We start from the raw sequence: 12821 nt of genomic DNA, 5'->3' as shown, positions 1-12821 counted from the left end.
AGGCAGCGCAGGGCAGACTGAGAGGCTGGGGGGCACCTGGCCTCCCCACGCCCAGCAAAGCGAGCGAGTGGGGATACTCCTGGTCCTGCGCCCCCTCCCACGCCCCCACCTCAGCCTTGCCTGTTGGCCCCGGCGAGGCTGGCGGGTGCAGATGGGCTGCGGGCACTGAGCCCTCTTGTTTTCCCCACTCCAGGAAACCCGAAGAGCTGAAAGACCTCGCGCCGGGCACCAACCCCCCTTTCTTGCTGTTCAACAAGGAGCTGAAAACAGACTTCATTAAGATCGAGGAGTTCCTGGAGCAGACCCTGGGCCCACCCACGTAATTGCAAAGCTCGCTCCTTCCGCCTTTCGGGGCCCAGCAGGCACGCCGCAGCGTTGCGTAGTGCTCAGCCGATTGGGAAACCGAGGCAGGGTGCTGGGAGGTGCCCGAGAGCAGCTCCGGGAGGCAGCTGGTCCCCACCCAGCACCCTGAGCTGTGCTCTGCGGGGCCGGGGCTGCAATGCTGAGGGGCTGCGTCCCCCGGGAAAGGCGTGGATGGGGCTTCAAGGGGACGGGGATGGGCTAGGACGGAAAACGATGGGAGGAAATGAGCCGGCCCCTTGGCGCAGGCAGGGCTGTGGGCGAGAGGGGAGCAGGGGAAAGTCCCTGCAGGTGTGGGGACCCCCGGGAGGTAGTGGGCTTGCAGCTGGCCATTGGTGTCGAGGGGGAATGTGAGACCCCCTTTGCCCATTTGCACCCGGTGCGCTCAGCTGAACAAAAGCAAATGTCCCTGCTAGAACGCAGCAGCGCAGATGGCCCAAAGGGCTGGGGGGGGACGTGGGGGCTGTCCCCCTGCGCTCGTGCGGGGCACTGCCCACAGCCCCCATGCCAGGCCGCTCTGCGCCCTGTGCCTCTGCAAGCCCTCCCGCCGCCTGCGAAAGAGGAAGCTTCAGATGCATTCATCATCCGCCTCCTCGGACATGTCGACCCTCGCAGGGCACCCTGGAACGCACCAGCGAACAAGAGGCTGTTCCCGAGGAAGTCACGGGAGCTTCTGGCTTCCCAGGGCCCCTCCTGTGGTGCCGTGCTGGGCCGGAGCTGCCTGCAGGCAGAACGCTGCTCGGGGGCTCTGCTGTCACCAGCGTCCCCAACCCGTGGAGCTTCTGCCCTGTGATGTTCCCCTAGCACGCACCCAAATAACACAGCTCCTGGGGCGGCAGCTGCGGTAATTCAAAGCGCCACCATGCCCCCACAGCCAGCTGAATGCCACCTCCATCCCCCAGTGCCAGCCCTGGGCACTGTGGCCTCGGAGATAACGCAGCCGAGGACCACGTGGCTGAATCTCTGCCCCTGTCCTTCCCTGCACTGACACGAGTGTCTCTTTAAAGGTACCCGCACCTGAGCCCCAAGTATAAGGAGTCCTTTGACGTGGGGAGCGACATCTTTGCCAAGTTCTCGGCATACATCAAGAACCCGCGCAAGGAAGCAAATATCAGTAAGCAATGCGGGCGGGGGCTGCGGGGCTGGGATCTGCCATGCTGCGGGGCCGGGGGGGAAGAGATGCTTCTGTCTGCGGGCAAATCCTGCCGCCAGGTCAGGGCTCCTGCTGCCCTCCCCACCAAAGCCTCCTGGGCAAGCAGAGGAGTGGGCAGGAAGGGTGAGGGTCGTCCTGTGCTCTGCCGGGATAACAGCCCTGCGTGCCGGCCCTGGGGAGAGCAGGTCCTGGAGGGGAGCGTGGGGAGATGCTGCCGGGGTGCCCTGGGAGCGGGGACTCTGGCCAGGGTCCCGTGCTGTGCGGCACCGGTGTGGCCCTGGGGGCTTTGCCCCTGTACGCAAAGCCTGGGAGAGGCTCAGCCGCCCTGGCACAGCCCTGGGCTCCCAGCACAGCCCTGGGCACCAGGCTAACGGCACGTGTTTCCCTGCCCACCCAGATTTGGAGAAGGCCCTGCTGCGGGAGTTTCATCGGCTGGATGTCTACCTAAACACTCCTCTGCCCGAGGAGATTGACCAGGACAGCGTGGAGGACATCACTGTCTCCAAGAGGAAATTCCTGGATGGAAACGACCTCACGCTGGCTGATTGCAACCTCCTGCCCAAACTGCATATCATCAAGGTAACGGCACCAGCCAAGGTGGGGGCACCCACTCCAAGAGGGAGTGACCCCCGCCGGTGATGCAAAGATGGGGCTGGGGGTCCCCTATTTGTCCACCCCCCCGCAAGCCAGAGAGCAAATCTTGCCCAGGTCTGGGAAGTCTCAGCCTCCTCCTCCTCTCCTCTCTAGATCGCAGCCAAAAAGTACCGTGACTTTGAGATCCCAGCGGACATGACAGGCGTCTGGCGCTACCTCAACAATGCCTACGCCTGCGACGAGTTCAGTCACACGTGTCCCGCGGACGAGGAGATAGAGCACACCTACGCCAGCGTCGCCAGGAAGATGACCTAACCCCACCACGGGGCACGCCGGCAGCGCTGCCCCTGGCCGAGCCCTCCACCTCCGCAGTCCTGACATAACCAAACCCCGGCCGAGGGCGGGACTGGAGGGGGTTTACGGCATCATCGCTACCCCCCGCCTTTCAGAAATAGCGCCTTGCTTCACAGCCCCCTGCCGCCCCCTCCTCCTCCTCTGCCGGCCGGCTGCAGCCCCTGTGCACCCTCCGTGCTGGCGGCGAGTACGGACCGGTCCCTGCGTGGCTGCAGGGCCAGCTGCACCCCTACTCCCTGAAAACGGGTCTCGTGGCCTGTGACCAGGCATCATGGGAAGAGCCGAGCGCCAGCCTTCTGCAGCAGCAGTTTGGTGGAAGAGATGAGGATCCCCCAGCAAGCAGGGGGGCAGTGCTGCCTCCCCATCAGCTGCTGGGGCTGCTCCGCTCTGCCAGCCCCCCCTGTCCCAGCCATTCTGTGCGCTCCGGGAGAGGCGTCCTGGGATCCCAGCACAACACCCGGGCTGGAGCAATTTGAATTCGCCCTGTCGCCCTTCCATGCAGGACCCGCAGCCCGTGTTTGGGCAAGCCGTCTCTTCCACCAAGGCGCCCAGGTTCCCCCTGAAGACACCGCAAGTCTCTGCCCCGGGTAGTTTACCACAGCGACAAATTGTTCTCGCTGCGAGAGCATTGTAATGTGCATCTAAGTCCCCGTTAGGACATGGCGGAAGGAAGACGCTGGGGATGATTCCTGGCATGAAAGTACCGGGACCTACTGTGAAAGGGAGGGAGCGGAGCGGGGACTGGCGAAGGGCTGAGGCTCAGGGCATCCCTCCCACGTGTGCCAGCGCCCAGGGCCACGTGCTGCTGGCTGCAAGGTCCCGCCTGTCTCCTGTGAGCTAAGAACCCTGTCCCTGCCTCGCAGAACACTGCAGGAGACGCGGCCACGTGCAGCTCCAGCCCTACCACCCCCCCCGGCCCCCACCAGCCCTGGGGTGGGGATGCTGCCTGGCTCAGAGGGGGAGGCATGGGGTAGGGCTCCCGTCCGGCTTCCACACCCCAGTACCGGGCAGCCTGAGAGCGCAGGCAAAAGCTGCTTTGCAAAGCACCGTGTCTGTAGGAGACACGTGGGCAGCTTTGGTGCTCCCTGGCTCAGCGTTGTGCCTTCCCGTCCAGTGTTGCTGATGCCAGAGGAGTCAAAGCCACTCTGCACAGCCGTGACATCCCATCCTCCCCCATCTGACACCTCCAGCTCCCCCAGGGGCTCCTGACAGAGCCCGTGAATTCAGCCAGCCCTCCCCAGCCAGCCCACGGGCAACAAAATACTGTACAGTGAGCGTGGTGGGTCCTGCGGGGACATGCGGCGGCAGACCCTCCCCTCCAGCCCTCACTGCCAGCTCCCTCTTTGCACTAAAAGGTGTGTCCTCGCGAGCCTGCCTCCGAAAGCGTTGGGTTTGGGGGCTGGTTTTGTTATCCATGGCGTTTGGTTTGTTTGTTTTTTTTAAACTAAGAACAGCAATAAACTATATTTTAATACGCCTCTCTTGTGTACTGTCAGTGCATGGGCCAAGGCCACCCGGCACAGAGGGAGCTGCAGGGGGTGGAGGGGGCTGCCCTGTGGTGGAAACCCCTTGGAGATTTAGCATAAGCGAAGCTGTAGCCCCCAGCCTCCGCCGCCCTGGATCCCTTGGTCACTCTCTACCCCAAGTCACGAGCACCTCCACCCCAAGCCCCCGCTTGCCATGGCCTCTTTGCAGGCCAGTGGTGCGTTGGGTCCCAGCACCCGCTGGGAGCTGGGAGGTCACCTCTCTTGATGTGTTGCCGAGGGGCTTGGTCTGTCCGGGTAAATCCCTGGCTCTGGAGTTCACCCTCTGCCACCATCGTCCAGAGGACTGCGTCAAGGTCTTCTACCTGCTGTGGCACAGCAGCCCCATCACGCCTGCGCAGCGCCCAGCTGGCACGTCCCCCTTCCCCTCACTGCCAGACCAAAAAAAACCAAACACTAGGCACATGGCTACGCCCAAGGCAACAAGACCCTTGCTGCCTGACTATGTTTGACTGGAAACCAGCTGGTGTGTCAGGGCCTTCCCAGCATCTCACCCTTCCACCCGTCCCTCCTCCCGTGCCTGCCTGTGCGCAGCCCCCAGGAAGCTCGGCTCTGGGACCTGAGCATTCCCAAGCACTTGGCCTTGCATTTCCTGTGCCCCGGACTCAGGGTCAAGCTGCTAAAGCTCTGGAAGTCCCCGTGAGTCAGCCAGGCGACGAGGGGCGCCTTGTGCCTGCTCGTTTCCCAGCAGCACCGGGCAGCGTGCCGCGCCGGGGCCCCTTGCAGGGGCTGCGCAAGCGGATCACGGGGCCGGGGTTGTGCTCTCCCTCAGGGCTCAAGCTCTGCCCAAGTGGCTTTTCCTCCAGAATCAGGAAGCCCCAAGTGTCCAAACCAGTGCTTACCCTGCTGGTCAGCGCTAGCACGTGTCCACCAGGACCACAGGGTGGATGCAAATGGCTGTTCTCAGCCCCAAGCCTACTGATGCTGGGGCTCAGCCAGGGTGAGCAGTACCTGCTTCGGAGGCGCCGCAGGGACAGTCCCTGTGAAATCTCGGTGGGAGAGCTACGTTTCTCAGCCTCTTGCGTTGCCTCCTCTAGCGGGGTGGGACATCAAGGACCCATTCCTGAGGAACACTAGGCAGGATGCTTGGGAGCCCGAGCATCTGGTTTTTAACCAAGAGGCTGACCATGACCCTGCTGACCACAAATCAGGGAGATGGCAGCATCTGCGTGCCCAGGTACAGGCGCTCATCTTTCATGAAATGGCTGAAGGCTCATTAACAGGAGATCATTACTTCTGCAAATCCCTGTCTGTCAGGCACAGATCAGACTGGGAGACAGACGAGGCGAAACGTTCACCCACCCCAACTGGGCACATGGCTCAGCTGGGACCCTTCTCTTAATAAAACCCCAAATCCAGCTGGTTTTCCAGCTGCTCCCATCCCCTGGATGCCAGGTTTCATGCCATGCAATGAAAAACCCCGGAGGCAGGCGCATCACTTCTGCTGTCGGGACATGGGCGGGAAGCACAGCCCGGGGAGGGTCACCACGGGGAGAAGGCGTGGACCTCTCTCTCCAAACTCATGCGTGCCCTACCCGAGACGGTGTGCACCCAGCTCGGGGGCAGCTCCGCCTGTGCTGTGCGTCACTGGGAGCATGACCGGTCTTTGTGGGCACAGAGCTACAGATTAGTGCCAGGGGAGCAGGGAGGCGTCGAGCTGACCCACCGAGTCCATTGCTTGCCCACAGACCAGAAATTCCTGGACGCATGCATCGGGCGGATGGGGAGCACAAGGACCGGCCACATCTCACAGAGCCTGCGCCCGCTGCTGGGACGAGCGGGGAGAGCCGTCAGGCTCCTCCATCCGGCACAGGGGCGATCACCCCGGGGGAACCAGGGGATCTGGTGACAAAGCTGGGTGACACATGGCTCCGCCAGCCCCGCTTCAGCAGGGCGCCCATGGCACCTCCTGAACGCAGACACTTGCCGTACGTCCCCAGACGAGGGCACTCCCAGACCATCCCATGAAGCGGGAACAGCTTCGCTCTGCAGCCTCCCAGCCCCAGAGCTCAGCCCTGGGGTGACCCGAGCATCCCCATCGCCCCTCGGCGCTCAGCACTGGGGTCCCAACCTGCTGAGCCACAGGGAAAGCTCCTGCCTGGGGAGAAACCACACCGGTCTGAACCAACAAATTCACATCTCCATAGACTACCAGCCCTGCAGCCCTCTCGCTCCACATGCGCTACGCTCCGTCTCCAGCTTCTAGGGCTTCTGCAATCCCCACCCACACCCCGGTGGGCTTCCCAGCCGAGCCGAGTGGAGCTGAGCCGAGCCCACCCCTCTCCTCCCGCCAGCCCAGCGCTGGGGGGAGAGGTGCAGCAGGAGCCGGTGGCCTGGGTCACGGTGCGGCTCAGACCTGTCAAACCACAAAGCCGTTTCGGGCCGCGGGATGGGGTCTGGCAGGACAGCCCTAACGCTGCTGCTTCATGGGGACCCACCTGGAGCTACAGAGCCATCGCAAAGGCACCTTGCGTGGGGGTGGCTGGGTAACAGGGCCTTGCTCAGCGAGTCTGGAGCCCCAGCGTCCCAGGTCCCTTGGCAGAAGCGCAGGCAGGCGCCGGGCAGCGCTTGGGACGGCTGCAAGGAGAGCGGGCAGAGCAGGGTGGGCACAGGGCCACGGCAGATGCGGGGGGTGGGGGCTGCAGCCCGGGACACCGCTCGCTGCATCTCTGCCTCCCATGGCTTTCAGAGGCAAACAGGGATCTTCCTTCGTGCCAGCAGCCTGCAAAAGATGAGGGTTTAATTTTTCCCTGTCATTTCGGGAGCTGCCGTCTCCCTCGTGTTCGTTAGGTGCTACGTTTCCTATGTGGTGGCTGCAAAAGCCCCATTAGCCCCCGCATAGCAATTTTCCACTCTCCAATACTTCTATAAGCTGGCAGCTCAGCTCTCTGAGAATTAGTAATAAGAAATACCCTCTTGCATAGTCCAAAAATTGCTGTTTCTAATAACGAGCTGTTTTCAGCTGCGTTCCTCTCACTGCTTTGATCTGGTACCGGCAGAAGCTGAAAACACCGTCAACAGCACGGAGAGCAGCCAGGAATGAGCCCATCGATCATGGTGAGTCAGAGCTTTCACAAACCTCCGCACCAGATGCCTCCAGGCACAGCATGCTGGCCACGGGCCTGAGGCCAGCAGGAGAAGCAGCGGCCGAGCCCCCGAGGTGATGGGTGCTGCAGAGCTGGGCTGGCTGTCTGGGGACCCATGGCTGGCTCGCCCATCTCCGGGCTGCGGGGGGAGCGTGGGACGCCTGCAAGCACCAGGCGAGAGCCACACGCCTGAGCATGGCGGCAGCGATGGAGGAACCCGGCCGGGCACCCTGCTCCCAGCCAGCCCCAGGACCCGGCGCCATCCTCCAGCACAGCCTCATCCTGCTCAATGCGCAGCGCCCAGCCAGGCAGAGCAGAGCGGGGCGAAACCCAGACCCGCTCCCCCCCGGCGCTGGGCTGTGCTGGGTCTCCCTTGGGGCATGCTGGGACCTCACCCCCGCAGCGAGCATCGCATCTTCTTGCGGCGGCTCTGCAGAGCCCCACATGCCACTCGCACCTCCGAGGTGAAGCAAAAAAAAACCACACCCCTCTCACATCCACTCGGAAACTTCAGCTGCTAAAATACCATCTCGAAATGTCACGAGCCCTTTGCCTTTTTCCATTCCACATGAACACCTCTGTTTCACACAGAACAGGGACATTTCAGCTGCTTCAACCGCCCCCTGGGCCAGGGTGAGTCCCTGCTGCTGGTGAGTAACTCGCCTGAATCACCGGCGGGGATCCCAGCATGGTCGCCCTGCCAAAAACTCAGAAAAGAGCTGGTTTTCTTTTGAGCTTTAAGGACCCGGCAGGCTGTTACAAAAGCACCGGCTGTGCCCCGGCGCGAGCCCAGTGTCCAACACCAAGGTGGCCATGGGAGCCAGTTCAGTCCCCCCGCGCTGGGCCAGCGCATCCCAGCCAGCAGCCCAGGTCTTGGCTGGTGCATCACGGGCTGGATGAGCACGATGCATGCACGGCTCCTTGCTTGGCCTGGAGGACCTCAAGCTCAGGACGCGGCTCCTTCCCGGGGTCTAATGGCACAAACAGCAGGGCAGCTTTCACCAACACTCCTGCTAAACGGTTCCTCGCAAATGCCCTGCCACCATGTGATGACCTTCAGGAGCAGTGGTGGGGCTGGAGGCTGCACTGGCCCTGTCGGGGATGAGGCGGGGAGGAGTCAAACAGGGCTCCACACTCCTAGGGCTTTGACTGTGACCTTGAGCCACATCAGAGACTACAAAGCACAAGGAAGATGGTGACCAGACGCCACAATGAACAAAGGGAAGAGAGCAAGCCCTTGGCATGTCACCTCTGGCCACTCCTAAACAACGGCCCCCGAATCCTTGTCTTGCTGGCCAAACACCCCCACCGCCAAGGGCAGCCTGGGACTGCTGTGGGATGCTCAGAGCGGCACGTTCTCCACCTTCATACGTTTTCAAGGCCAGACTGGAAAAGACCTAATCAACCTCGTCTGGCTTTGGGTTGCTGTCCCTGCTTTAAGCAGGGGGCGATTGCTACCAAGGCTCCCTCCCAACCTTGACCTGCTGCGTGGGGACGTGGCATTGCTTTTGCCGAGCTCGCTGTCCATGGCAGTGCGGACATGCCTGCCTTCCCGCAGAGCTGCAGCACCGCTCCGGACCTCAGCTCGCAGCGCGAACCTGCACCTGCCCAATGCCACCCGTGCGGAGGCAGCCTGGCATCACCCGTCTCCAGGCGGGCAGGGCACGGATGCTCCTGTGCAGCCGGGCGGTGGTTCTAGGGCTCCCCCCAGGCTGCCCGCTGCGATACCGGCCGGCTGCAAATGCGTTGCTGAGACTGCTGCGTGAGCACATGCGTGGCCGAAGGAAAGGCAGCGGTCCAGCTCTGACGGAGCTCAGCACTCCAACACAGGCCATAACGAATGTAGTTTACAAGGCCAGACCAAGAGGATCAAGAGGCTGTGCTAGAATACAGACCGGAGGAAGGTGCAGAGCTGCGGCGGGAAAGGGAATAAGCTGTTCCCTGGGGAAGAGGACAGGAAACCACAACATGGAAAAGTGCGACGCATCCTTGCGGAAACCCTTAGTGGAGAAAATTGACCCTTTGCGGGGAAAGAGCAGGGTCTCCATGCCCAGGGGTCTTAAAGCAGAAGGCAGGACGCACACCTTGGGCGCTTGCCAAGGAGACCGATCGCGGTGAGGTTCCTGTTCCCCCACGGGAAGGACGGCATGGCCGTGGGGCCGCAGAGGAGGGAAAGCAGACACATGGTTTTGGCTCCATGAGCTTTGGCAGAGCGGTCACAACTGCAGATCAAGCGCCTCAAAAAGCTTCAAGTTAAAAAGAATAGGAATTGGGATGGCAGGAGGGAAGGTTGGCGTGGAACATTTTGCTTGAGGATTTGCAGATTGCAACGCTTGGGCTCCCATGTTTGCCTCAAGGCTTCAGCCCCGCTGCAATCTGCCTGATTTTAGCACAGGGGAACTCTTCTGGCTTGGCTTTTGGTTTGCTTTCTAAACACCTGCACATTGAAAAGGCCATTTCACGTGACCCAAAATGATGCCAGATGCCCAAACTTTCATCCTATCAAAAGGAGAAAGTGAAACAAATTAAGAAAATCAGACTCTTGCTTCAGCGGAGCCTGCGAGGAACTTTGTGGGCAGCAAAGAGCGTGTGGGTGACACGTGTGTTCCTTCCAGCAGCTCTTGGGACTCTTTTCTTTTTTAAACTCAGCTCAGTCTGTTTAACGCACCACATACCCTCACATCATCGCTGAGAGAGGTTTTGCTAAGGAGATGCACAAAGCAGAGCTCCCTGCTTTGAAGCAGGGACCAAGCTGTCCCAGCAGCATTGCTGCCCGGGGAGAGGACGACTGTCCGCCCCAGTTCCGGAGCACCCGAGCGGTGCCGCCCCACGACCCCCGTGGCTGCCAGAAATCCGCAGCCGGTGTTGCCGCAGATCTCCGGCTGAGTCAGCCGCGGCGGCGGGGGAAGAGGAAGGCTGGCAGCCCTGGAGGGAGGGCAGAGCCGCCCCGGGGGGTTGCGTGGCCGGGGCGTCAGGGGTGACTCACAGGGTGGGAAAGTGGCCCCGTGCAGCCCCGCTTTGCCCAATAGGTTCCCCAGGGCTGGCAGCGCTGCCCCCTCCGTCCCCTCCACCAGCCCCCGGGATGCTGGACACCGATTTCTCACCTGTTCCCAAATCCGGCTTAAATCTGGTGAATCCAGGGGCCTGGTTTTGTCCCCCAGAGCTGGAACCCACTGCAAAGTGCGCCGCCGCCTGACACTGGGGCAGAGGGTTTCCCCTCAGCTCCGTGGCTGCAGGCATGGCCTTACGAACGCACGCCGGAGAGATGCCGCAGGGCAGGGCTTCTCAGAAGCAAATGGCCCCGGTGCGGGTAGAAGGACGAGCAAAGCTGCCCAGAGGCTGCTGAGCAAGCGGCCTTCTCCCGTGGGACAGCGGCACGCAGGCCAGACACGGGCGCCAACTTCTCCCAGGGAAACCCTGCGTTTTCTCAGCACCTTTCCCAGATGCTGCTCAGGCGGGGCAGCGTGGGTTCTGTAACACAGAAAGAATAAGCACGGAAGGCACTTTTCCATAATAAATTAGTGTTATTTAAAAAACAGCTCCAGTGCCTAATCAGTACTTCCAGACAAGAAAAAAAAATAAAAAATCCCCTCTTTCATTAAAGAGGTCTATATACGAGCACATACATAAATCTGCATTAGTATATATACTGTACACACACAGATGCATAAATAGGTAAGAGTCTTGGGGTTTCGACTTGGTATGCATTCCTTACGCTTTGGTTCAAGAGCAGCAAAGGGAAGCTCTGAAGATACTGATCTCGCCTGTCCTTGGCAGCCGTGCTGGGAGCGTGCCCACGCCTGCCCGCGCGGGCGCCTGCCCCAGCCCCGTCCCCAGCGAGGCACGGGCAGGCCTGAGCAGGCAGCCGTCGTGGCCGGGGCTGCTCCGGCAGCGCCTCGAGCCCCGCGCCGAGCTGTGGTCAGGGTGCCGGGAGCTCCCCGCCTGCCCGCTACGGCTCAGCCCCCACCGGGGGACGCAGCTCGTAGCCGGAGAAGGCAGCGGCCGGCAGGGTGGTGGGGGGCAACCGGGGCAGCTGGCAGGGGCTGCGGAGGGGGACGCCCGGCGCCGCCTGCTCCGAGTCGCCCTGCTGCGCGGTGCTGTCACCCGGCTGTGGCTCAGTCCCCCGGGCGTGCAGGGGCTGGAGAGCACGGGCGAGCTGCCCCCCGTCCTCCTCCTCCTCGCTGGCTGACAGCTTCACGGAGCCGAGTGGTACCCAGTGCCCTGCCATGCCGGGGCTCTCCTGCGGGTCCTCCCGGCGGATGCTCCCGCCCAGCGTGGGCGGCGGAAGGCCGCTGCCTGCTGCCAGGGCTGGGGGCTGGCATTCAGAGTAAAGCTGGAGGCGCAGGGAGAGCCATGTCTCCGATGTCTGGTAGTCCCCGTCACCTGCGTAGCTGTCTCTGGTCAGTCCCGCTGCCAGCGGCTGCTCCAGCTCTTCGTCCCTGTCACGCGCCTCCCCATCCTCCTCCTCCAGCCGCGGTGGGAGCCGGGAGCCCAGGGCACACCCCAGCGGGCTGTGGGTGCGGGATGGGTCCCTTCCCTCGCATCGGTCTTGCCCAAAGCCGTTGGCACAGTACCCGCTCACGTCCCGGGAAAGGCTTTCTTCGAGGAGCAGCGGGATGGCGGGCATGGCCTGCTCAGCTGCAGGCGGCCCATGGGGCGGGAGCACGGTCGGCAGGAGCAGGGCGAGCGCATCCTCCTTGAGCTCAAGGGTGGGCACCCTGATGGCCACCACGCTCAGCTCCCCATTCAGGAGAGCCTGCTGGGAAACAAGCGGTGAAGCCGTCAGCCTCAGCTTGCCAAAACCTCTGCCAGCCTGGGGGTGACGAACCGCGCACCCCAGGGAAGGGGACGGTCCCGGGTTGCCCCTCGGCTGCGCTCACGCCCGGGAGAAGTGCAGGCAGGGCTCTGCTCGCTGCGGCAGGGGGGCTTGGTGCCGGGGGACCGTCACAGCAGCTATCGCTCTGCTGCTTTTCGAGCTGCGCCCCGGCTGTCTGGGGGAGCTCTCACCCGCTCGGGGACGTGAGCAATCCCCGCGCAGTGCCAAGCGCAGGAACGCAAAGCGTGCTGGCTGGAAGCCAGGCCAGGGCAAGTGCAGCAGCCTGCCGCCCCCTCTCCACGCTGCCGCAGGGGATGACTTTGGCTTAGCAAGCTGGTTTTGTCCCCAGAGCGCTCGAAGGGCTGCTCAGCCTGGGCTGCAGCCACCCCCATCGTGGGGAAACTGGGGTGCAGGGAGGCGCGGGGGCTCAGGGGGAAAGGCTGGTGACTGTTTCCACAGGGCTCAGTCTCGCCAACCCAGAACAGGGTCCCGATCAGCTCAGCAGGGCTGCAGCCCCGGGAGCCTCTCCAAGCCTCAGGGCTGCATTCATCCCAAGGGCAGAGCGGTGAGGGGCTGCACTTCACCCAGGCCAGGCTGTCCCAGGGTAGCAGCTCCACTGTTTGCCTCTCCTCCCCTCTTTCTCCCCTTCAAGCTCTTGTAGATGGACATGCAGCTGAGCAAAACCCAGCCACCTACAGCAGAACGTCCCTAACACCGGTGGCCATGCTCGCAGGCTACGTGCTGCCCGAGAGACCCTCCCCCAGGGCGGGCCATGGCTGGTGGACGCATCCCACCAGTATCTTCTCCCACACAGCAAGGCCTGGGGGTACGGTGGGTCGGACAGCGGGGGAGGCATGTGGGCACTGAGATGGGTTTGGGGGGGCAAGGGGGGGAGGGAAGGGGGGGCTGGGCCG

At 62.7% G+C, this 12821-nt stretch overlaps 2 protein-coding genes across 3 annotated transcripts in view; one reads left to right on the top strand and one right to left on the bottom strand.

Annotated features, from left to right (window-relative positions):
• CLIC2 (chloride intracellular channel 2) overlaps positions 1 to 3910 on the top strand; it is a 9094-nt gene extending 5184 nt beyond the window's left edge. Inside the window, exons 3-6 of one of the 2 annotated variants that reach the window (XM_009646377.2) lie at positions 166 to 319; positions 1368 to 1474; positions 1911 to 2092; positions 2261 to 3910. In XM_009646377.2, coding sequence (XP_009644672.1) covers positions 166 to 319; positions 1368 to 1474; positions 1911 to 2092; positions 2261 to 2422 — 605 coding nt within the window. In that variant the 3' untranslated portion in view covers positions 2423 to 3910. The other variant, XM_035901755.1, reaches the window with a different exon arrangement.
• LOC104133017 (protein eva-1 homolog C) overlaps positions 1 to 12821 on the bottom strand; it is a 41122-nt gene that overhangs the window by 18106 nt on the left and 10195 nt on the right. The gene's annotated exons all lie outside the window — the stretch shown is intronic.

The sequence above is a fragment of the Egretta garzetta genome, unplaced genomic scaffold (assembly GCF_000687185.1).
Source record: "Egretta garzetta isolate BGI_Z169 unplaced genomic scaffold, ASM68718v1 scaffold849, whole genome shotgun sequence".
Taxonomy (NCBI): Eukaryota; Metazoa; Chordata; class Aves; order Pelecaniformes; family Ardeidae; genus Egretta; species Egretta garzetta.
The sequence above is the reverse complement of the archived record's forward strand: the minus strand, read 5'-3'. Positions and strand labels throughout refer to the sequence as shown.